Source organism: Colletotrichum costaricense, assembly GCF_030867565.1.
Source record: "Colletotrichum costaricense strain IMI 309622 chromosome Unknown Scaffold_33.1, whole genome shotgun sequence".
Classification (NCBI taxonomy): Eukaryota; Fungi; Ascomycota; class Sordariomycetes; order Glomerellales; family Glomerellaceae; genus Colletotrichum; species Colletotrichum costaricense.
The window spans coordinates 154,794-178,425 of record NW_026848262.1 but is presented as its reverse complement, the minus strand read 5'-3'; the positions used below and the strand labels follow the sequence as shown (position 1 = coordinate 178,425).

At 53.0% G+C, this 23,632-nt stretch overlaps 7 protein-coding genes across 7 annotated transcripts; 3 read left to right on the top strand and 4 right to left on the bottom strand.

The window, feature by feature from the left end:
- Positions 1-5,429: 5,429 nt before the first annotated feature.
- Positions 5,430-8,402, bottom strand: CCOS01_16765 (uncharacterized protein; the record flags this gene model as incomplete). Its single annotated transcript, XM_060464901.1, has 3 exons — positions 5,430-5,595; positions 5,872-7,457; positions 7,863-8,402. The coding sequence occupies 3 exons, from the start codon at positions 8,400-8,402 to the stop codon at positions 5,430-5,432; spliced, it is 2,292 nt and encodes a 763-aa protein (XP_060304568.1).
- Positions 8,403-9,133: 731 nt separating this feature from the next.
- On the top strand, positions 9,134-9,853 carry CCOS01_16764 (6,7-dimethyl-8-ribityllumazine synthase; the record flags this gene model as incomplete). The annotated part of the gene is made up of 2 exons (XM_060464900.1): positions 9,134-9,339; positions 9,457-9,853. The coding sequence occupies 2 exons, from the start codon at positions 9,134-9,136 to the stop codon at positions 9,851-9,853; spliced, it is 603 nt and encodes a 200-aa protein (XP_060304567.1).
- A 718-nt stretch (positions 9,854-10,571) lies between these two features.
- Positions 10,572-13,764, bottom strand: CCOS01_16763 (uncharacterized protein; the record flags this gene model as incomplete). Its single annotated transcript, XM_060464899.1, has 2 exons — positions 10,572-13,200; positions 13,496-13,764. 2 exons carry the CDS (start codon positions 13,762-13,764, stop codon positions 10,572-10,574), a joined length of 2,898 nt encoding a protein of 965 aa, XP_060304566.1.
- Positions 13,765-14,862: 1,098 nt separating this feature from the next.
- On the bottom strand, positions 14,863-16,193 carry CCOS01_16762 (uncharacterized protein; the record flags this gene model as incomplete). The annotated part of the gene is made up of 3 exons (XM_060464898.1): positions 14,863-15,261; positions 15,410-15,716; positions 16,054-16,193. The coding sequence occupies 3 exons, from the start codon at positions 16,191-16,193 to the stop codon at positions 14,863-14,865; spliced, it is 846 nt and encodes a 281-aa protein (XP_060304565.1).
- Positions 16,194-16,621: 428 nt separating this feature from the next.
- On the bottom strand, positions 16,622-17,070 carry CCOS01_16761 (uncharacterized protein; the record flags this gene model as incomplete). The annotated part of the gene is made up of 2 exons (XM_060464897.1): positions 16,622-16,728; positions 16,887-17,070. The coding sequence occupies 2 exons, from the start codon at positions 17,068-17,070 to the stop codon at positions 16,622-16,624; spliced, it is 291 nt and encodes a 96-aa protein (XP_060304564.1).
- A 4,263-nt stretch (positions 17,071-21,333) lies between these two features.
- CCOS01_16760 (phosphoribosylglycinamide formyltransferase) lies at positions 21,334-22,900 on the top strand (the record flags this gene model as incomplete). Its single annotated transcript, XM_060464896.1, has 4 exons — positions 21,334-21,751; positions 21,853-21,977; positions 22,046-22,153; positions 22,766-22,900. The coding sequence occupies 4 exons, from the start codon at positions 21,334-21,336 to the stop codon at positions 22,898-22,900; spliced, it is 786 nt and encodes a 261-aa protein (XP_060304563.1).
- A 474-nt stretch (positions 22,901-23,374) lies between these two features.
- On the top strand, positions 23,375-23,632 carry CCOS01_16759 (uncharacterized protein; the record flags this gene model as incomplete). Its single annotated transcript, XM_060464895.1, has 1 exon — positions 23,375-23,632. One exon carries the CDS (start codon positions 23,375-23,377, stop codon positions 23,630-23,632), a length of 258 nt encoding a protein of 85 aa, XP_060304562.1.

Sequence of the window (23,632 nt, the reverse complement as noted above, 5' to 3'; positions counted from 1 at the left end):
GAGTTGGAGTGAGCCGGGGGAGCAAGTACTTTGGAAGAGTACTCTGAAGGTACGGATCCCAGGGATCCTTCTCTGGTTTCTCATCCTTCTTTTGCGAAAAGCGACTTTGGAGAATGTACCTCGCAGACCCCCTGTCCATGCCCGTTCAAGCCCATACCCCTGTCAAGGTGAGCCTGTGAGGTGCGGATCGGTCGACCAGCTCAGCACAAGACAGCAGAATTGGCCCAGCTCTGCTCTGGGATGCAGGTAAAAGAGCTGACCTGAGGTGCGACACGGAAACGATTCTACTGCAAGATGGATGTGGCTGAGCATTCTCACTTCATGTTCTCGGGTCTTGTGTCCGCACGTTTACTCGCCCTTGGTGCCCCTTGTCGCCCTGCCGCCCTCCCGTGCCACGGACAGCTCACACATTGTATGTAAGACGATGGATGGAATGAGTCCAGTGGAGGTTCACTTCGTCTTCGGTTCTCGGTGCTGTCGGCCATTGAGAACTCATCAGTGCGCTGGCTAAGTGCTGGGAGCAGCCCAGTTGCCCAGCACCGTCCAGGGCGAGGCCGCAGGAGAGAGACGTGAAGGGATAGGATTAGGAGGTTCGAACTTCAAAGTACATTTTCCAATGTATTCGTATGTTAGGAGAGAAGGTACTTGCTCCGATGTACCTTTCCTTTCCTTCCTTTCCTCACAGCATCTGCTTACCATACCACAGTAGGTAGGTTAGGTAGGTAGGTCCCAGGGGGCAGTTTGCTGGGTGCCTGCTCGCTGGGTTCCGTTTCCTTCTCAGGTTCCTGCCCTTCCACTCCCCATCAATCCATCCATCCGCATCATTCTTCCCCCCAAAAAGCCACAAATCCAAGGGGTCCCCGGGCGCATTCAAAGTTGTCGGTTGGCTGCCCGTTGGACACCCCCCTCAGCCAGGCCATGGATGTTCAGTTCCCCACTCAGTAAGGCGCAGCCGAGCCCCGTCCCTGCCAGCCTGGGCCCATGTCAACCCATTTCAATTCAGGTCAGGTCAGCCAAAGTTGGGAGCGACCTGAGAAAATTGGCTACCTTATTACGGAACACACACTCTCTCTCGGCCTCTGGGCCCTCAATATTCTGTACCTACTTTTGTCTGCCCAGTGCATGTCACAACGAGCCCACCCGACCATTTGCTCAATTCGTCTCGTCGCCCAGCCGACTCACTAACAAGGTCCAGACATGGCTTGTCCGCTCGTTAGTCTTCCCTTCGCCGCTATGAATACCCTGGACCCCTTCTTTTCTCTTGGGGCTACGAACACCTAAAGTGGCCTCACGCAGGGACACTGTCAAGACTGTCCAACTACGAACCATGCGAGTACACCACCTATCTGTATCGCTCTCCAGCGCAAACCTCACTCGAACCTAGGCTCGTCCAAAGCAGACAGACGACGGGGGCCGGTACATAAGGTAAGACAAGGGCGAGGGGAAGAAGGTTTCCCAATGGCAGTGCTTGTCTAGCGCCCGGCCTGAAACCCAAGACTGCCACCCTATGACGTGCTGATGGAATTCCGCAAAGCTAGGTCACCTCGATCCATTTCAACGCCAACAGCTGGCGTGAGACCTTGTCTCTGACCTGGATGTGGCTAATGCCATCCGTCGCGCACTCAATGGTGCCAAATAACACGCCAAACTCTATGCAATCTAGGTATTCCTGAGGTGTTACTGGCATCATGGCATGTCAAGTAAGGCATCGTCCTCCGATTAATCACCAAAACCACTTCTGCTAACCATCAAGTGACCCAGCAGTACCACAACGCTCAGTGAGCTCGTGCAGAGCAGGCAGAGCAGGCAGAGCAGAGCAATACAAGGACAAGGACATGCACAGCCCAAGCACGCTTCAGGCCTGAGATGGCAGTTCAATCGCATCTGTGACTTGCATACGGGCATCTCCAGTCGCCGTGCTCACAGCGCCAGCATACGCAGTACACCAGTCCGCCTGTCTTTCTGTTTTTGAGCGGACTCTGTTGTAGCTTGACTACATCCAGAATGACAACCTTCTATGCGTATCCGTCTAATGCTACAGTACCTTACGGTAACAAGCACACGGCACACTTGGCCGACAAATTTCTGCCCTTGTCCTCGTCTCCCCTTCCGGTTACCGACACACTGTTCGCCTTCGGGAAACAATTTGGACGGAGATGAAGAGAGTCGCGCATGGGCCAATCTGCCAGGATCATCAACTGAACATGACTGTGGCAGGACAGAACTACGACTTCAGACGAAACCTAGACCACCGATCGATACAGTACCCGTCTATATGCTGGCAAGCATCCAGCTAGACTCTGCGCGCTACCTGGTAAACGAGCATCAATACCAGCAGCATCGTCACAATTCCCCATGGAGGGAGATGCAAAACCAAGAAAGGCACCGGATCGAGATCCCAATGAATCCGGCAGACCCAGTTTCCAAGACACTGAGCAAATTGCCTAGGCATATGCATCGCAGAGGATCGTCCATCCCGCGGCGCCGTGTGCGACGCTCCAATCCCAGCAGAGGGCTTCTCCAGCGTCCACGGCCAGGAATACCTATCGATGTTGTTGCTGGCTGAGCCACAGAAACCCGAGCTACTACAACGCACAGCAAGAAAAACCTGCCAGCATGGACCAGCATTTAATCATGTTTGACGGGTTCTCCATGCATAGCATCTGGCTGCTATACCCCCAATTGCACAACTCGACACTTCATTCGCACAACACATCCTTGGCCATAGCCGTCGTATCTATACTCGTGCATGCTCTCGAAACATCATCGTCCGTCCCTTCAAAAAGAAAATCGACTCGAATTGCATTATAATATGAGACTTCAGACTCAATGCGCTACCAGCTCAGTCACTCACTGCCTAGAGGCCAGAATGATCACCTCGAAACTGGGAATAAGCCACCACCTCGATTATCTAGGTACACAGAACCTACCCAACTGACTTTGCCAACCTTGCCGTGCTTGCGTAAGTATCTCAAGCAAACGTACGTCAAACTTTGGTAGTGAAACATGGACTCTCTTCGTCAAAACCCGTCATCCGTCAATTGCGATAACTCGCTAGTCAACCAACCCAATCATACCGCCTTTCCCTCCACCACCCGTGGCGACAACAAATAGGAATCAGATTCCTTCGCGTCCCCAATACGAACTTCTGCACAAGCCAGTCTCCATGTGTCTCGCTTACTTCTGTTGTAGCTATTTTCGGCAACCTTTGATTCTTTGGCTCCAGACAACGACCTTGAGGCTCTTATCCCGGCATGGTATGCATAATTTCGCACCGCTGATTTGAGTGCCATCACGCTGTCTGAACGACGCTCTTCAGCCCCACTTGCCCCCATTGTTGCCGCATCCCGGACGACGAAGCTGATTTCAAGTCATGCCGCCTGCTTCACGGTCTGTCGCTAAGGACAGGCTGACTGTTGCCTCCTTAATCGACAGCACGAATCTTGCGAGCTTTCTTCTCTTTTGATGGCCGTCTACATGATGAAGTGCTAAGATATTTACTGGTAGCCGCGGAAACCCCGTGTTGCCCAGGCCGGATCTCAGCCGTTGATATGAGGGTAACTTGTGCGGAATTCACAGATGCCAACACACAATCCAGAGAAACATGGTTTCAACTCATTCTCTTGGTTCCCGAGCAGCCATGCCTCACTCCGCGTGCTCACCTTATCTCCCATCGTATAGCTTCTTTGAGGAAATGGCCGGTCTTGCCCTCTAACCTGTAGCCGTCTGCTATATCTCACCGCTTCGCAACCACCGAATACTGTTTCTAGGCCAGTCCAGCCCTTACCTCGCGGGAACCTAATGTGAGACAGGCAGGACGCCAGGAAGCCGGACCCGGTGGGGCGCCATCACCGGGTTCGCCTCACATGAGCCGTTACGGGTAAGCCACAGGGTCAACCCGAGTCAAATGGGTAGAGACTTGTCCTGTGTCACCTTACGCCCGAACGGTGTGGTCAGGAAGAGACCTCGAAAAGTTGCTGCAGAAGAGGTTCAAAAGTACTGCGGCCCTTTACACACTAGCTAGGCGTGCTAGAATGGTAGGCACCGGCACAGCAGGAATACGATGATGCCGTCTTTCTCAAGCCCCCCACCCGTTGCCGTGCTGCATCATGGAGTATGCTTCCAACCACTCAGGCTCTTCCCGAGTTTCCACACTCTCCCGCTGGGAGGGCGGTTCGGACGGCTGGAAGGCACTTGTATATTCATTGTGGACATCACTGCCATGGCCGCGGAATAGCAAACCCTCTCCCTCAAAACGTGGCAGCACAGTGGGAGCAACAACCGAGATCCATCGTCATGTCAAGCCAGCCGAGTCGTCTCCTTCACACTGGTGCCACTGCGTTCAACGCGGAAAACCAGTCCCAGTCCCATAAAGATTTCACAGGAAGCCTTGTACGGAGTATACACCAAGTTACGTGTATTCGCCCAAGGGGCCTGGTTTTGTGGACTCCCGTCTCATTGTTACCTCCTCTGATCGGCAGTGCCACCCCCCCATCCACCCCTCCTTTTTTTTCTCCATCCAGCCTTCCATTTTCCCCGCTGCTTTCGCATTAGAGTGACGTACCCTTGGAACGGCATGACTGGAGTTTGGCCAACTTCATTGCTTTCTCATTGCCTCAGGTGAGAAAGTATTGCTACCCTGGTAAGGTAAACCGCAATTTTTATATTACCAAGGCCCCGTTTTGTAACCATAGATATATGTTGCCATGTAAGTAGGCAGCGTATCAAGCATACCAGTACACTCTTTCTTGCGAAGTACTTCTTCCGTTGAATGCTAGGGCATATGAATAACGTGACGAAAGCCTATGGCCCTAGCATGATAAAATACACATATAGTATGTCAATCAAAGTAAGTAGTGCCATCTCTACTTACCTTGGTCAGACTTTCTTGGTGGTCTTCTAGAGCATCCTTTCTTTGTAAAATGCCCAGTCACTGGTTGACTATGACGTTTCGAGCAACTTTATGTAGCTGACATTGGAAATCTATCGACGCCATTACTTCTGTCACTACCTATATTCTCGTCCAGAAATGTTCAACTGCCATCTCTCATAACGACCCTTGTCACCAGGTGAAGTAAGACGTAGAACGCCTTGGGGTGGAAGAAACGAATGATCCAAAAACTGCCACTTGCTTGAAGACTTCTCCAGGGTAGATATGTTGTACAAGCTCTTGGTGGTAAGACTTGGCCTAGATACAGTGGGACATGAGACAGGCAGACTAGAGGATGAGCCGGGCAAATGTAGAATAAGTGAGGCACAGGTGCAACCATTGAAGTAAGTTATGATTGTCATTGTCTACACGAAGCAAGTAAAAACCCAGTGTACAAATAGTGATAACTCGCCCCATAGCAAAGCCGCCTTGTAACGCGACCTAACGCCTGGCTCTCGAGGGATATGACACTCATCATAGAGTAAGAAAACTTATCACACTATACTCCTATGTCTTCTCCATCGCACAATGCACCAATATCAACCTCGAGCTCCACCTCAACTCCATGCTTCTCATACACCCAGGCGCACACAATTTCTTGAAGCTTGTTGCTGATATTCTCCATTTCATTACTACCCATGTGAAACGCCACTTCCTGGATGCCTCTGGAGATGTAAAGATCAAAATCAGACGCATTGGTAACCTCCTGCCGCAAATCTTGTAGATCAAGTGCAAGTGAGTGTGTTTGGGTGTGAGGCTCAGAGAAAAGCTTCTCAAATGGAAGCATCTCAGATCTCATTCTCTTGTGTATCTTGGTTCTCGACCTGGACCTAGATGCCAGTCTCTTCTTCAGGTATCTTCGCGGAGACATATCTGGCAGGGTGGTTGTAGCTCTCCGTGAGAGTGATCTTCCGCGTTCTTCACCTGCAATTTCGACATACACGTCTTCAGTTCTGTGGCGTAGAGCGTTCAATCTCTCCAACATCTGCCTCTCGTTTGGATCTGGGCTGGCTTGCTTATACCGATGCTTTGACTTCCTCGTCTCTTCGACATCATTGTAATTATCTCTTCTGGACTCAATTGAAGGAAAGCAATAACCTGATGTATCCTTGAGCTCCGGGTGCTGTATATCTCTTCGTGTGTTAACGGCAAGCTTGCTTTGTCTCAGTCCGTCTGCCCTACGAGGCTCAAATCTCCGAGCAGCCTGGGCAGGCCTCAGCGGTGCCTGTCGTCCATGACGGTTGCTACCTTGTTCAATGCGGGCAGGTACTCGGAATGGCTTTCGCAATGGACTGGAAGACGGAGGAGGCGTGCCAAGCACACTACTCTCGTCAAGATCTGTAAAGGGATACGGCGTCTTGGCACCGATGCGTTGGCGAACACCTGGGCCCCTCTGCGGTATTATTTCCAGGTCTTCGATTTCGTGTCCAGTAAAGGATGAATGGAATGCCTCCTCATCTCTTGGAATTCTTCGCTGTTCCCGGTGTCTTGGAATCTGATGACTTGTCGGTGGGGCGGCAGGGTGTTGTAGTATCGGTGGTTTCAAGGTATCTGGTTCGTAAATACCCTCCCTTGCTGCTGCAGGTAACCAATGGGGTTGGGATTTCTGCTGACGAGAAAATTCTCGATCTTCGATCTCTTGGCTGACTACTTCATCGGCCTCTTGCATAGTATCTGCTAAATTGGGGGCATGGCCTTGCTGGCGAGGAGTTGTATCGCCGTCCCTTTGTTCGCCCGTGTATTGGAGGCCAGATATATCTTCGCGGCGAGCCGAATGGTTTGCTGCCGCCTTCCTGGCCAAAGACCACGGGTTTGGTTCCTCTCTTTGTGTCTGCTGTTCCATTTGTGACTGGATGAACTCGTGTACGTCGGTGCTGGGAGGCCCCAGAAGAACCAGCTGCGTTTGACCCTCGGGACTGGCAGTCTCTTCTCTAGCCATATTCACTTCCCAACCAGTCCGAAGGAGGGTTTGGGTGAGCACTGCCTCCTGAGTATCCCCCTCATCTCCTCGGCCAATTCGTGCTTGCCCTGGGTCCGAGGAAGGGGAACTGTCTATGACAGTGCTGTACTCGATATCTATTGAGCTGTGATCCAGAGAAGCGGGACAACTCAGATCTTCCACCGCCCCAGGCACAGCTTTACGACCGTGTGAATGCTCTCTATCGGGGGGTTCTGGCAGCTGCTGTCCACTTTCAGGGGAACCCAGGCCGGTCAGTACTCTTTCCTGACTCTTCCCGTCGACCGAGACCAATTCTTGCAGGAGGTCATAGTTCTCTTCGTCGTCTGGAAGAAGATCCGGACCTTGATGTCTAGCTCGCTCGTATGCACCTTGGTGACTTTCCGTGACCACTTCAGCTGTAATGTCGGGCTCGGTTGCTCGGTATATCCCCTTGCACATGTCTTCGAATAGGGACAGTAATTTTGGCTCGTTTGCAAAGATGACCTCGTCTTTGGCCGTGGTTACGTTGGGGTCGTAGCTTCCGAGCCTGCATTCGACATTCAAGCGTATGAAGGGCTTGGGAATGGACTTGGAAGAATTGTCAAGAACGACACAGCCGCGCAGGTGTTTTTGGTAAATATCGACAAGTTTCTTCATCGTGCCCCCTGTGGTAGCCATAGGTCTCGAGTCAACGGAAATGAAGTAACCTTTGCCAGACACTTTCAAGGGATCGGCATCAGCTCTCGGGAGAAAAGCTTCGAGTCTCATGACGGATGCTGGTGTGTCTGGTCTTCCCGGTTTCGTTGCTAAGATCGCAGGAGTGGTTCCACTGAACGTCTTCTAGACGCATTGCGAAACTAATTCGGACCCAAAGACTTGGAGAACTGCCTCTCGTACGCCACCGTCTTTGCTTGGAGCATAAAACCACGAAAGCTTGTCATTTTTGATGACCTTCAAGCAGAGTCTAATGTGAGGTCGAGTGAGTGCGTATACCTGTAGGAGGTCCTTGATCTGTGCGTATGTTTTCTTGCTCTCCTTCAGAATTTGTTGCCTGCGAACCGGAATGTTGGCAAACAAGTCCGAGACGTCGACGGTAGTCCCAACGGAGCCCGCAACATGCTTCTTATCCGTAAATCCACCGCCCTTGGGGTTTAGTACCAGCAAGATCGCCACTGGATCACGGGTCGTTCTCGTCGTGATGGTAAGCTTCGAGACGGCATTTACGCTTGCCAAGGCATCGCCGCGGAAGCCGAGTGTTTGGCCTCCCTTGCATTGAAGCTCCTCGAAAGTCCGAAGCTTACTGGTGTGGGACCGGCGTCCAAGAGCATCGTAGTCTTCTGAGCTAATACCGTGACCGTTGTCTCTGACCTGGATTTTGTCTATTGCGTTTGCGGAAGTTCTGATCTCGATATGGTTTGCATGGGCGTCAATAGCATTGTCTACGAGTTCCTTGACAAGTGACACAGGAGATGGGATGACGACAGAGGAGCCAAGCTGACGAACAGTAGCTTGAGGTAGCTGAGATATTGACATCCTGCACGAACACAGGGCTCAAAGAGATCGGCGCAGACGTCTAAGACAAGAGCAGGTGCCCCGAAAGGGAGAAGATATTACTAGATAGTGAGGGACAGACAATATGGACACGACGATGTGAGAAGAACGACAAGGAAAATTGTCAAGATGATGGTGTTACGAAGGTTAGAAGAATCCGGCGGATCTGGACTTGAGAGAAAGGCAACAAGAAGAGACTGGGCGTACTCAACAGCAAGCGTAGGAAGTAGGTGTGTAAGTCGTCCCTTCCCGTCCAAGAACACGACGGTCGATTTGCCAGCTGGTCCCAGTCGATAGCCTTAATGGGAGCAACCGCCCGTGCCAAAGCTAAGGTACTGTTTCCTGCAGTCAATTCCCAGGGCGCCGAGCCCCGCAGCTCCCCTTCGCAGGTGCAAGGCACGCAAGCACCTCAAACCGCTCTGCCCCGCATCGCAAGGTCCTCGTTCCTGGAAGCCCGCCCGCCCGCCTTGCTACTGTGTATCCCGTAATACAAACACAAGTCATGCTAAGCGATTCCTAAGCCAAAACCCGCATCTTACGTAGCTCTTCCCAGCTCCCAAGAAGCATTGCTGTCCATCCCACCACTTGCCATCTTCAAACCACCCCGCCAAAAAACTACAGAGCTGCCCGCCCACTCACTTATCGCGACCACAATCACAAACGTCTGGATACCCTTCCTCTTCCCAAATCACCACCAACCCATTCAACTCAAAATGTCCGACATCAAGGGACCTACCCCGCAACAGCACGACGGCAGCGCCCTGCGCATCGGTATCGTCCACGCCCGCTGGAACTCGTCCATCATCGAACCCCTCGTCAAGGGCGCCAAGGAGAAGCTCCTCGCCTGCGGCGTAAAGGAGTCCAGCATCGTCGTCCAGTCCGTCCCGGGAGCTTGGGAGCTCCCCATCTCCGTCCAGAGGTGAGTCAACGGCAAAGCAGTCGTACAAGCAAGACTGGCTGGGGCTCGGAACTTCCGCTTTCGCAATCCATTCCAGAAGCTACTTGGCTGACAATGACCAACCCCCCAAACCCACAGACTCTACCAAGCCTCCCAAGTCCAATCCGCACAATCCGGCACCGGCACCTCGGCCGGCGACCTCCTCGGCGCCTCCACCACGGACCTGGCCTCCCTCCCCACCGAAACCGCCAGCGGCCAGCCATTTGACGCCATCATCGCCGTCGGCGTCCTCATCAAGGGCGAGACGATGCACTTTGAGTACATTGCCGACGCCGTCTCCCAGGGCCTCATGCGCGTCGGCCTCGACACGGGCGTCCCCGTCATCTTTGGCGTCCTGACCGTCCTCAGCGACGAGCAGGCTCAGGCCCGCGCCGGGCTCACGGCCGGCGGTCACAACCACGGCGAGGACTGGGGCCTGGCCGCCGTCGAGCTCGGCGTCAAGCGCAAAGCGTGGGCTGCGGGCAAGATGGAGTGAAGGTAAAGAGGGAAAGAAAGAGGAGTTCCCCGTTTGTCAGGAAGAAAACTCCTATTTGACACAACTGCTGCGTCTTTGAGGTGAAAGGGATTGGCAAGGGCAAGCTCTTTGGATTTTAGACGTTTGCTGGAAAACAAAAAAGTAAAAGAACCCGAAAAAGGAGACACAAAAGAGAAACGAAACAAATCATACCAAGGGTCTGTCGTGGATAGAGATCGACCCATTGAAATTTACTTGCCATTTGAAAACACATCAACATCTACTAGTAGACCCTGAAGCCAATGATCGAGTGAACAAACTTTCGGGGCCCCTGAGTAGGTTGCGTACACCAAACACAGCGCAAGCATGGTCTAGGCAATGAAAAAGGGCTCATCTTCAAGTTTTTTTCTCCAACATTAGTTGATTATGGCACCAAGAGCTGTCTATCATGACTTTGTAAACAATAACCAAGTCCTTTCATCTTGCTCTTTCACTCCCGCAGCGACGCCCGGCAAACAGATTCTCCCAGAATGTACACTTGATGAGGGTGCGCCGAAAGATTACCCTACACCAAACCCTAGATCGAAAAGAGAACCCAAACACGCCTTAAATGAGTTGCGTGATGTGTCTGTGTTCCTTTTTGGTAATATGTCCAGTCTTTTTTTTTTGTCGTGTTCCAATATCCCACCTCTTCTCTCATCCCCCTTTTATCCATGTGGCATCGTCATTTTGTGTACCTTCAAGAGATGAGTGCTCCAATTTCACTGCCGATGCTCTTCTTCGTCCTCCACAGTCCCCGCTTCTTCTCCTTCTTGGCCTTCATCGCGGCCCAGCCCTCTTCGTCGTCATCGTCCGAGTTGCTGTTGGATTTGTCAGGCAACTTGTTCTCCTGCTGCTGGACGACCTTGGGAGGCTGGTCCCATCCCATGGCTCCCGACATGACCGACATGCGTCGGCCAGAGTCCAATTGGGGCGCTTGCGTTACGGGTCTGTAACGGCCTGGTAAGCCCACGTTGCTGCGTTCCGAGGGTGCGATCGAGGGAGCATACCCGGCACCTTGGGCGTGAATACTGGGTGCGTACCCACCACCACCCATGCCTCCGTGAATAGATGGAGCAAATCCTCCTCCGGGAGGTTGAATCCATGAAGAGGAGCTTGGCTGCACCATGCTCATGGTTCTCGTTCGGGGGTCGAGTCGAGGGGGCTCCAGCATGGAATCTCCAAAGTAGGACTGGCGCTGGCTGTCGTGGACGGAGGGTGTTCCGACATGGCTCATCGGTCTTTGCATGCCATTCATTCCGTTCATGGCGTTCATGTTCTGACCACCTGGAGTCGCCATCATCTGCATGAACTGCATCTGCATCTGCATAAACTGCTGCATCTGCTGGGTCATTTGAATCTGTGCCTGGTCTCCTGGTGTAAGCATCATCTGGGGCATCTGAGGCATCTGAGGCATTCCGGGCATTCCCTGCATCTGCTGCATCTGCTGCATCTGTTGCATTTGCTGCATCTGTTGCATCTGCGGCATGCCTCCCATACCACCCATTCCGCCGTTCATTCCGTTCATGTTGCTGTATACCATGGAGGCCGGAACTCCGTTGCCAGGGCCAACCGGTGCTCCTGTGAAGGGATCGACGTTAGCCTCAACGTTGGGGCTACCTCTGCGCATAGCCCGGGCTCGTTCCTCGCCAGCGATAACACCGACAAGGCCGCCCACGACGGCTGGCTGCTGGGCACCGGGGGCGGGAGAGCCTCCTCCAAACGTAAGAGACTCGCGTGGCGGTCCGTTGATGAGACCAGCACCCAAGAACGGGTCTTGCGGGAGCTTCCTCGCAAAGGCGGGAAGGTGACCACCGCTTGTTCCCCTCGGCCCTGTTCCCTCGCCCATGCTCGACCCCGGTCTCGCAGGCTGGGGTTGGTTCTGAGCGGATGCACGCAAATCAGGATTCGAAGCCATGTTCATGAGTCGAGCAGGCGGCTTGTTCTTGTTTGGGAATCCGTGTGCAGCCAAAATGGCAAGCGGCACTTCTTCGTCCTCCTCTCCCTCGGAGCCGTCTGACCTGCCCGTCAGTGGACCCGCGGGGACGGTCAGGTTTCCGAGGTTGGGGGTGCTGAGCGACACCGATAGATTTGGTCGGGTAGCATGCCCGGAAGGGCCAGCCATCGGGTTCTCGCCCGTCACCTTCATCATCTGCTGTCGGTAGACGGCCATGTGAGCCTCCTGCTTCTTCCTTTGCTTGGCTGCTAGCTTCGCCTTTTCAATGTCATCCTCGTCGTCATCATACTGATCCTCATCGTCATCGCGGTTGTCGTCGGAGGCCTTGACCGTTTCGCTCGTGTTGTCATCGCGTTCCTTGTCTCGACGGTACTTCTCGAACTCGGCGGGAGTCATAACTTTGTTTCGGGGCGGGCTGTGATTGTTGTTGTTGGAGATGTAGCGTTGCGTGTTCGCGGGTGGCTTCGGCGGTTGTGCTCTGCTGTTATCGAACATATTCTCCTCCTCCTTCTTGCTGTCCGTTGCATCCCACGCTGTGGAGAATGCATCTTCATTTCTGCGGAATCTCCCGGGTGGAGACGGGTTGCTAGGCTGACCGGAACTGCCAAGAAATCGACTAGCTGCCACCGAATCCTTCAGAAGGTTTGCATCTTCGTCTTCGATGATATCGGATGGCACATTGTTGCGGAAGGCCAGTGGTGAGCCGTGCCGGGGCACTGGGGGTGGTGCAGTAGCCGGGGGAGAGTTGGAACCGGAGTGCAGCAAATTATCATTAGAGTGTTGACTGCTCCATGAATAAGGCGAGGCCTCGACTTTGATGGACTTGTCAATCTTGATGGGCGACGGCTGAGGTTGATTGACTCGGTTTGTTGTGAGGGAACGGGGTCCCATGTTGGACTTGTCGTTGCCGGGAAGCGTCATTTGGCTAGCTCTTTTGTCGAACCCGGAACCTTTGAACATATTACCAAAATTACTGCCAAAGTCGAGGGCAAAGTCCTCCTCGCTGAGCTTGGGAGGCGTGGCAGTTCTGTCGGTGGAATCTGTCAAACCTCTCGGTCTGCGGGTATTATGGTCGTCCTCCAGCGACGCCTGGGGAGGCAAGGGCGGAGGAGGTAGAGGATGATCGTCGACGGGGACTTGATTCTTCTTTTGACCGCCAAAGGAAAAGGTTCTGCCGGCTTTGCTAAGGAACCCACCAGAGCTGTGCTTGGGAGCTGGGACTTCGGTCTGTGATTTTCTAATCGAGGGTTTCCATTCTTCCTGAGCCCCTTGGTGGCCGAGGTCAGCCGAAGACGGTGTGGTTGAGACGTTGCTGTGGCGCGAAGAAGTATCTGTCGAGGTTGTTTTGGTGGTATTAGATGACCCACTTCCCCTTAAGCTGAGTCAGTCGACGTTAGACACAATCCTTGCCATGGCCCTGAAATGAATTGCAGACAGGGGAGGGAAATCGAGACAGCAAGTAAAAAAAGACCACTAGCAGGGCAACAATCCGCCGCTGAGTCCGAGACATGCCGCTGTGGAATGCATGCCAACCCTCTTTTTGCTGCTTGCTTTCTAGGTCTCGCTTTCTTGCTTTCTCAATCCCACCTCCTCCCGCCCTTCAGGGCCAAGAATGTGTTCTAAAATGGAAACGTGATTCAAAGGGAAATGGACGGATGCACACATACCGGTTGTTCTTCACGTCTGCAAATATGTTGTTGTCCTCGAGAGACAGGTCCGAGTATTGCTTGGGAGGAATTGCCATCGTGGTTGCCTTGAGCAGCCTGTGACCACCGTCAAAAGACTTTTGTCCTGCTCCAATTCCAACTTCGGTCCTTTCTAAGACACGGAGGGAAGTCGGCCTTTCCTTGGTCGTTGTCTCTACCGGCTCATCATGGAACTCTTCCGAGTTGACGGTCGATCGCCGCCTGCCGAAAGAGACGGAGAATCTAGGCATATGGGTGAACCGCTATTCGTATTTCCCTGCGGGACAGAAACGTTGCGTGTTTACACGCCGAGTAGTTCGAGAAGCGGGCTTCGTAAGGATAAATCTTTGGGGGCTGGCTGTCCTTCGCCTTGGGCTGGGGCCGCAGCGCAGAAAAAAAAAAGAAGCGATACGAGGCGGGTCAGCCGATGTGGGATGACGACAGATAGCTGAGATTCGGGAGGGCTTTGTTTGTGGCTCGCGTCAGTACTCGGTGCGGAGTGTGACACCAAAGTGCGGCAAGCGAGGCGATACTGCGTAGCGGAAAGAATCCAGAGTGTCAGCTGCAACTGCGATCCGTCGTTGGTTGACTTGTGCGCGTGTGTGAGGTATCGCAAAGAGTGTCTCCAGTATGCGACTGAGCTAGGTATGTGTGCCACTCGTGGGGACCAAGGAGACGGGAAGATGGGGAATGAGGGTATTGCGGAAATGGTAGCCGCCAGCAGCCTTAGCGATGGACCTGGGCTCTCGACAACAATGCAATGCTTCTCCCGCTCTCTCGCGCGCCGTGATGTCGCGAATCCGAAGGGGGAGCGCAGCTATGTATAGGCCTGGGCCGGTGGGCTGAGGAATGAGGGAGGACGAAAGGAATTGCTTGATGATGGCTTACCCAAGGGGTCTGTCCAACGAGACAGAATGAGACGGCGAACAGTCGAGAAGGCGACGAGACGAATATTAGTCTATAGAGCGCATGCGAGGACGTGAAACCAAAAGCCGTATGATCTCATTCAAACTTTTTTATCCAAACGCAAAGAGATGCAAAAAAAAAGCTGGACCCGGGCTGTACAAGGCCAGAGACGATGGAGATGATGGACAAGCGGGCGGGCTAGGGGGGGGGGGGGTTCGCCGATGCGATGCGATGGGGAGGATGGAAACTGGGGTATTAGGATATGAAGAACGAATGAATAAACAGAAACAAAGTCAAGTCGTGGGATGGATGGGCACAACACGAAATGATATGCAACAAATGATGGCAGCAGCAGCGAGGGTCGGCGAAGCAGACAACGAGAGGTTGGAGACTTGGAGCGAACGGTGGGCGGGTGGGAATGTGGAAAGGAGGAGGCGATCCGATCAGTAAGGAATTAGGCAAGGCAAGAGAAAGTGAGTGAGCGAGAGAAGAGCCAAAAAGGCACGGCTAAGTCTAACGCAGGCCAGCCAAGTGTGAGGGTCCCCGTCGACCAAACAGGGGCATGTCAGAAAGAACGTGAGCAGGGCCAGTCCAGGTCTCCAGGTCTCCAGGAGAGAAAATATGAAAGGTCGATGCTCTCCTCTGCTCTCTGCTCTGCTTTGCTTTGCTCCTCTCCTCACTTCTGCATCCCATGTCCCGCGTCCCGCGTCCTGCGTTCTTGGTGGGCCATTTTTCCAGTTCCTGCTGATGGTCTGCTGCTCTGGGACTCTGGGCTTTGTGAGTCTGGTCTGCTTTCTCCCACATCGACGCACTTCCCTGGTTCCAACACCCAGTCGCAGGGTCTATTTTTATTAGGAGAGTGGAGAGACCAAGCAATAGTTGCTGGAAATAGTGGGCTTGAGGCAGCGCTTCACGCGAAATGTCGAGCCAGCCCACCACCGTTCCTTTCACTTGTGACTTCACAGCCTGGTCGGCCCGCTGCCAGCATACCTGCACAGCTGCCTTGCCTCTTTGCTCTGCAGTTTTTCCCTGGTTCGCCCTGCTAGAATTCTCTGGGCCCAGGGGTTCAGGGTCAGGGATCCAGGGGAAGGGGGTGTGTGCGGAGAAAAGACGAGAAGGGGGGAATGGTATTGAGGATTCGAGGGTTTTGGGCTGCATGGCATTGGATGGGCAGCTTGGGATGACGATGGGATGGCCCGGAGATCGCTCTACTGCCATGTCTGAGGAACGCATAGCGGTCGTTTGTTCGTTTGTTCGTCGTCCGCCGTCCTGCTGAACTCTGGTCCAAGCCCGCGTGCTGCGTAAACCCTACCCAAAAGACCGGATGGTAAAACGGGAGATGAGAGACGCCTTCGTTTCCGCCGATGCTATTTTCTTGGATCCTCCAGCAAGTGATGGCTTGCTCTCTCGTTCTCGGTACAAGTGTACGACATGGTCCACGGCCCCGGGGGATTTCGCCATTGTCTCTCTTGGTCCTGAATTGAACCCTTTGAAGGAATCGCCCATTGGGATTAGTGTCGTTGGGTGGCGTCCATCGTCCATTTCCCCCTGGCCGCACACCCTCTTTGGCGGTAATCATACTCGGGGCGGCTTGTTTCTTTCTTCATGCGGAGTAGCGTAGCGGTATGAGCTACTCGAATGTCGCACTGCGTCGTCTGCCTTCAAGGTTCTCGTTACCGATGCGGTACCCCATCCTCTCAGGCTTCAGCTGCACCCGCCATCCAATTGCTGCACCATGGCACTCAGCCCAGCCTCTCGCTGAGGTGTCCTGCATGTTTTCGTTGCCCGGGGCTGCGAGTTCTCAACATCGGCTGAAATGTTGGAAGCTCTGAAGTAAACGCCACCCAGACTTTGGTCTGCCATGCAAGATGTGCCGAAAAACGAGGACAGAACGTGCTTGGGCGATCGGCTGAATTTGACTTTGGAAAGAGAGCCATCCGGACGAACAGACGAGCGCGGATAAGCAGGAGGCTTCGAGTACCTAGGGCATACGAACTAGGTGGTGCACTGAGAAAGCTGGGTCCTCCTTTGTAGACTGTCGGCAGCCTCGGTAGCGACTCGAGGTCATAAAATTAAACTCGGAGCCGCCGCCATCGAATTTTGGAGACGACTGCAGGTCGAGATTCCTTGGCTAGTGAGCTAATGGACACAAGTTACAACGGCGGCCAGCAACGACAACGTTTTTCTTGCTCATGCCATGTCTCATACTTCCTTTTCCGTCGGCAGGATGGGGCTTCGAGAAGTGGCTGCAGAGCGTGTAGACAGATGGCTGGTTGCGTATCCAGGAATGAGGTTCGGACATCTGATGACTTTTGGTCAGCGGAAGCCGGATGACTGCCACTCCCGAGTATTGCAGATGATGAAATGTTTCGAGGGTAACTGTCTCATCGCAACTTTGTGTTTTCCCGAAGCAAAGCTTGGTCCTTGATTCGGTCAACCTGCCAGATCCACGCCAATATGAGCCTACCAAGAGCAGAGGAGACTTGGTTGGTAGCAAACCCGCCGTAGATTTGTCCGAGACCGATCCAAGTCCGGGAGACAAAGCAACGATGGAGGTTCGAAATGACGGGCACTCGCATTCTACCGAGGAGTGCGTGACCAAAACGAATGGACCTGATCAGACTCAAGCTCGATCGCATCCATGGTGGCATGGCATGTCGTCTGGGACGTTGGATCGATAGCACTTCCAGTCACCCCGGCTCGAAGGAGACACAAAGGACGGCTCCCTGTAGGCCGTGGCCGGGATCGTGTCGGGTTCACGGCGGGTGGTTGACAGGGCAGAGCAGATGTCTGTCCCGTGCATGTACGAATATGTACTCCGTACGTACGACATCTGACTACTTTTATTCCTGAAGGCTCTAGAGCGTCGTCCAAGAATGCCCAGACCGAAAAATACGTCGTCCGGCAGATAGGCGATGGAGACGAGACGAGACTCGGACGAGGCATTCGTAGACTTGCTTGATTCTCCTCAATGTCTTGTTAACAGCGTCTGTCTGGGATGCGTTCGACGTTCGACTCTCTCTCTCTCTCTCTCTTTCTCTTTTCTGGTTGCAAGGAAGAAAACAGGAGACTACCGTTTGACGCAGGTGTGGATATGGGACACGGTTCCATCGGCAGCCACATGTTGCGTCTTCAAGACTAAGACGATGTATGAGGAGATGCTGGCAGTCTGGCAGAGCCTGTGGGAGGCGAATCGTATGCCGATTCGCTGAATTGAAGATTTGAGGTTGCCAATTGCGATGTGGGAGGGGGCGTGAATGGAGGCGAGGGGCAAGAGCCTGGAAGGGGAAGTTGACCGGTGTGGAAGGCAGGCTGGAGGCTCCCGAGGAGAGGGTGGACCTGGAGGCTGGCACCTGACGAAAGTACCTATGTATGTACCTTAGTTTGGTAACGTTGGTATCATGAGCATGGGCTGCCGCTGCAAGGTACCTTGCTTGGACCTCCATTGCTCTTCGTAGGTATGCCCCGGCCGCTTATAGGACAATTCCATCCCGCAATCACGCAAAACAGAATTGACCAGGACAAGAGCAAAGCGGGATACTTGGGAGAAGCTCTCCCGAATCTTTATTTCAACTCATATCGCCGCTGTCAAGACGGATACCTATGTCGCCATCTATCGGTACTTTTGTTCCGATCACGACTTTGGCCCATAATTCCCAAGGACGAATACTTGAAAAGAGCCGCCGGACAGGATATACCTGGTGCTCCGGCCTTGATAATACCTTGGCATAAGAGATTAAACACGAATGAGAGGAAGATGCAAGAGCATGTCCGAGATGGGGCGTTAGCGTGACGCTACTCTCGTAGCCCCAGAAGGTCTCCCCAAACACTGAAGACAGACTGTCCTGGAAGCTTGAATAGTGGTTCCTTCAGGCACCAAGATTCTACTTGTCACTTTGTCTGTACTTTACTACTGCTGCCACCTGTGGCTGATATCTGGCGAAGACGTGTGTGAAAAGGTGAATGAAGGTGTGTCTTTCGGGTTGAGGAGGTACTTTATCCGTACTGTTGATGCTTTTGCAACCATGCCATGGCTACCTGCCTTAAGTTGGGTAAGGTGCCTTCCCTTATTGACATCCGTAGTTCATCAACTGAAGTGGCGTGCTTTCTGAAGAAGCAGGAAGGAACGACACACGGAAAATGTGAGAGGGGACAAAGGGACGTCCCGTCGGCCTGTCCCTTAGCAAGTTCGTGTCCTTCTTTCCCCCTCCACTTCCCGAATAAGGTACCCATCGGAAGGTCTGACAGTGACGCGGTTTCTCTGGCTGAGTGAAGACTTATGGCACTCTGCCTTGAGAGTCGAGACTGAAGAGTCAAATGGAACTTGGAAGGCCGCTGATGAGGGTCTTCAACCTGGAACGGGCCAACTCACACCTCTCCACCTACCTGCAGGGTTGCGGACTTGTTGTGAATGTCAATCCCTTTTCCACAGCTTCTATTTTCCGCACACGTACCCAGTTGCCTCGTATCGACAACTCGCAGCTCCAGCCCATTCGTTGAATTCTCTGACCGTACCAGAAAGAAAAAAGGGAAAAAAAAAAAACCTGCAAGCTGGCAGCTAAAAGAGATTTACGCCGTCTCTTAAGGATAGTCCTCCATCAAATATAGTATACTAGCACGGCTAGGAAGCTGCGCTGTCTCCATAAAATTTCAAAATTCCATCTTGAAATCCTGCCAGGGCGATTTTGGTACATGGGAGAACCCACAAAATGATGTAAGTAACAAGCAAAGCCACCCCCCGATGATGGCCTTATCGAAGTTGATGTACGAATAAGAAATAAAAGCACCTTAGCATATCGTGCACAGTAGGAATTTTTGGCGTAACCTGCCACGGACAGATACATTTTACGGTTCTACCTACCTTTGCCTACGTCGACGACGTCTTGTAATTCCCACTTCCAAGTATCCATCCGTACGCGCATAGCCGTCGAGGCAGTAGGACAACCATCACGTCCGTTCCCGCTCTGCAACTGTCCGTCGCGCTTTGGCCTGTAGGCCGCTGCCCAGGCCGGAGTAGCCTAATTGCAACTTAGCCAATCCCGTTCGTCAATAATTCAATCTCAACATGGCACGGCCGAGATTCGATCGAGACAGGTCGACCCAATCCGAGCCGATGACAGCGAACTAACTGGTCATTGCCCCGATCCGATTCCATGAGCTTTCGATAATGCGGCACCACGATGCAAGAAAAAGGGAGAACACTCCAAAGAAAATGGATTACACTCACACTGGCACACCCTCGTCAATAGTCGGCGGATTAAAGCTCCGTCACTTGCTGCGCATCCTGCGTTGCTACCAATACATGCCAGGGCGAGGCTCAAAGGGGGAATGTTCATGTCGCCTTGAACACCCGTGTTGGTTTGGTCCGTCTTGGTCTCGTCGGCTGCCTTGCCGCCCCAGACTTGACCCCTGTTTAGGAAGGTTTGTTCCCCTGCGGAAATGGACGGTCAAACGGCGTCTTGCTGCTCTCCGCCGTTGAGGGGCCGGGCCTCTAGTGTACTTTCGCGTCCGAGTATGGCGCATGCGGGCGCTTCTGGTTGGCAGGGGTCGGAGATCACAGATCTGACGATGGCCGCTCGTGGGTGCATGAGCAAGCCGCAATGCATTTTTATTGCCTTGAGCTCATGCCTCATGTGGGAATTCGGTTTACGGATAGGCCATTCACCATGGTTAGACTAAAGGTCCGTCGGTAAGAGAAAATTCATAACAAGCTCATACAGTCAGGCTAGGGAGAATTAGTGAGCCAAGGCCATTTCGAAGCAGCAACCTGTGCTGTCAATCTCTCGCGTTAGACGTCGTGTCTGATGGGGACACCACAGATACAATAACTTCTGTCTCCTGCCGTTAAGACCGGCCATGTCCGTTGTCGGAGAATTGCTCGTCATCAAATGGAGCGGTGAAAACCGAACGTGGTTTCTTATCACGAAATGGGTAACATCACGAGATACGAGCTCTTGGGCCCCGTCTCACTATTGCTTGTTGCCCAAGTAATACTATGTGAGTGGAAACATTGAAATCCTCCCAAGCAATCCACCAGCCAGGGCTCTTGGGCGCGGCCTCGGGCTAGATTCGACTACTAAGCTCTGTGCTTGGCTGTAGGTTAGCCCGACATTGAAATTTCTTGTTTCTTTTCATATTCTAGCCACATTATTCCTTTCACCCAGACTCATGAAGCCTCCTACCGTATGTTCAAACCATCAAATTGCCCTCACCCTGGACGATGGCCAAAATCTTGAAGGATGCTACCCAGCTTAGTAGCTCTCATTTTCTACAATGCTTCACTTGCAACTCATAGTCGACATCGAATCTTGGTGTACCTCAATGTTCTTGGCGCGTTTTTTTCCCGATGAGTTGAGTGAACCTGCAGTGCTCACATGTAAACCTGAGTGAGTGAAAACTCAAGCAAGAGCGACCGGTAGCACCGAACATTCAGTCTCCCAGGCCGTCTTCAAACCACAATTTGGTTGGTTCCCGCCCCGAGTGACTGCCCGGCCAATGACAAGCTACCCCGCCCTTTCTCAGATGCGCTCACAGAATTTTTTTTTAAACTTCTGGCGCATGGCACAACCTCATGACTTTGAAGTGAATACTTTGTGTAACGAGACGCCAGAAACCCCCCCCATGACAAGCATTTGAATCCCGAGGAAACATCCACAAGATTCAAGAGGTCGGGAAAAGCATGACCCCCCGGACTCTGTGAAATTAGCTTCAAAATTGCTGCCTTTTCGTTTCACCCACACTTGGACATCCAAATTGGTCACAGAAACGGCGAGACCCGTCTCAACCAGAATATCTCGAGAGTTACCCCTCCAAGGAAAGAAGACTCAAACTCACTTCTACTCGCTCCTGAATCAAGGCAACTCACTCGAACCCAGTATCTCACACTCAGATTCACCAACATCACACATCTAACCATGTCGTCATCATCATCCACCGAAACCTGCCGCCTCGTGGTCCTCTGCTCCGGCTCCGGCACGAACCTGCAAGCCATCATCAACGCAGTCGCCGACGGCACCGTACCGCAAAGCAAGATTGAAAAGGTCATCGTGAACCGCAAGACCGCCTACGCCGTCCAGCGCGCGGAGAAGGCGGGCATCCCGACGCGGTACTTCAACCTCGTCTCGGGCGGCTTCACGGCCAAGGGCGAAAAGGACGAGGCGAAGCTGCGCGAGGGCCGCGGCCGGTACGACGCGGCGCTGGCCGAGCTCGTGCTGCAGGACAAGCCGGACCTCGTCGTCCTCGCCGGGTGGATGCACGTGTTTAGCGCGCCGTTTTTGCGGCCGTTGGAGGCTGCCGGGGTTCCGGTCATTAATCTTCACCCGGCGCTGCCTGGTAGGTTTTCTGAACTCCCTGTGATGCTCTAGAAGCAGAAGGGGGGAAAGGGGGAAATTTTGTGATGTGTGCAAGATTATGTGACTAACACTACTCGTCAGGCCGTTATGATGGTGCCAATGCGATTGGAAGGGCATACGAAGATTTCCAGGCCGGCAAGCTTGAGAACAACCGGACCGGAGCAATGATTCACTATGTCATTGAGACGGTGGACCGTGGAGAGCCTGTTCGTCTACTCCCGGAGGTGTTCCCCCTTCCCCAGCCGCACGTTATGCTGACGAACGGCCGTGATAGATCCTCATTGAGGAGGTTGAGATTCGCTCGGGTGACAGTCTGGCAGATGTGGAAGAGCGTATGCACAGCGTCGAACACGGTCTCATTGTCAAGGCCACCGCAAAGGTCGTGCAGGAGATTTTGGAAAGGAAGAAGCAATAGATCGAAACATTGGCAGTAATGGGGCAAAAACGTTGGGAAGCTTTCGTGACACAAGACTTCAACATCGTCACACGTCATCAATCAGACTCACCGCTAGGTGTTGTATGGGCCTAGATTCAGTTTCTGGCTCCAGCTCCTTTGGTCTCTTCCAGATGCAGTGCCCAGCTTATATGGCCAGTTATGTTGGCTTCACGCAAAATCCGGAGTCAAAGGCTGGGCGAGCGTTCATTGGCCCTCAAAGAGTCATCAAATTATGGACAGGCGCAGTTGCCCATCTAAAACGGCGAAGAGCCGGGCAAGCCATGTCTGCATGGGAAGGGAGAGTTTGCCAACCCAATGGATGACCCATGAGGGCGACATTTTGAGGAAACATAGCCCAAGTAGAATCACCTGAGGAGCTAGAACAGGAGCCAATCCAGCGGCTCTTCTCTACTCAGCTCGGTTCTATCGGGGGAACACTCAATGAAACAAATCTCTGAGCCAATGGACCACAGATCTCGGGATGCGGCCGCCAAGCGACATCCCTAGTCATGATCTCTGGTGGTCTTTTGTCGGTTACTGATGATCTGAAGGCAGTAGGAAGACCTCAGGGAGAAGAAGAAGAAGAAGAAGAAGAAGAAGAAGAAGAAGAAGAAGAAGAAGAAGAAGAAGAAGAAGAAGAAGAAGAAGAGCTTCTGGCAACCGTTATTGAGTTCCAAAGAACGGAAGACGTGAATAACATCGTCCATCATAAGAATGGAGCTTAAGCCCCGAATCGGCTCGAGTTCGGCCTGGTGCCCATGTCCGGGCAGCAATCAAAGCCGAAGCCAGCAAAACGGGGGCGCATCCGTGCCAGTCTCCGAATCGTGTATTTTTATTCTTTCTTTGGAGTGTGGAAAGGATAAGCTGTCGTGATTATGAAAGGGGAGCCGGAGCCGGGGCCGAAGCGGAGGGCCCCTCATCAGTTGAATCAGGTGATGGCGGCCAGGTACAAAAAAAAAAAAAGGTTCGCCAAAAGTTGCTGCGAATGGGAAGAAGATGCGGCTCTGCTGAGACGTTCTGCAGGTCCACGGCCCGGGGAGGGGGAGGGGAGGGGAGGGGAACCCCTAACCAACTTCCTTATTGAGGAGCCAATGACGAGTGCAGGGCTGAAGGAATTGGGTAAACGTGGGAGTTGAGCCAGGGTTTCTTGAGTCTTTTTGGCGTTGAATGACAAGAGTATATCGTCCTCTCTGTCTTGCTGTCACTATTTGGTTGCAAGTATGTATACAGATAATGTCTAGGGACTATTCGCAAGTCCTGGGTTACCATCGAACATGCCGTAATGCCAAGCCACGGCGCTATGCAAGCATTGTCACTAGAAACCCCGTCGTCTCTTATGCCGGAGTTGAGACGGGAGACAACTTGATTGTCCGTTTTTGCCGATGTGCTGCGCCTCGGAAGGAGTCTCGAAAGATGAGTTCCTAA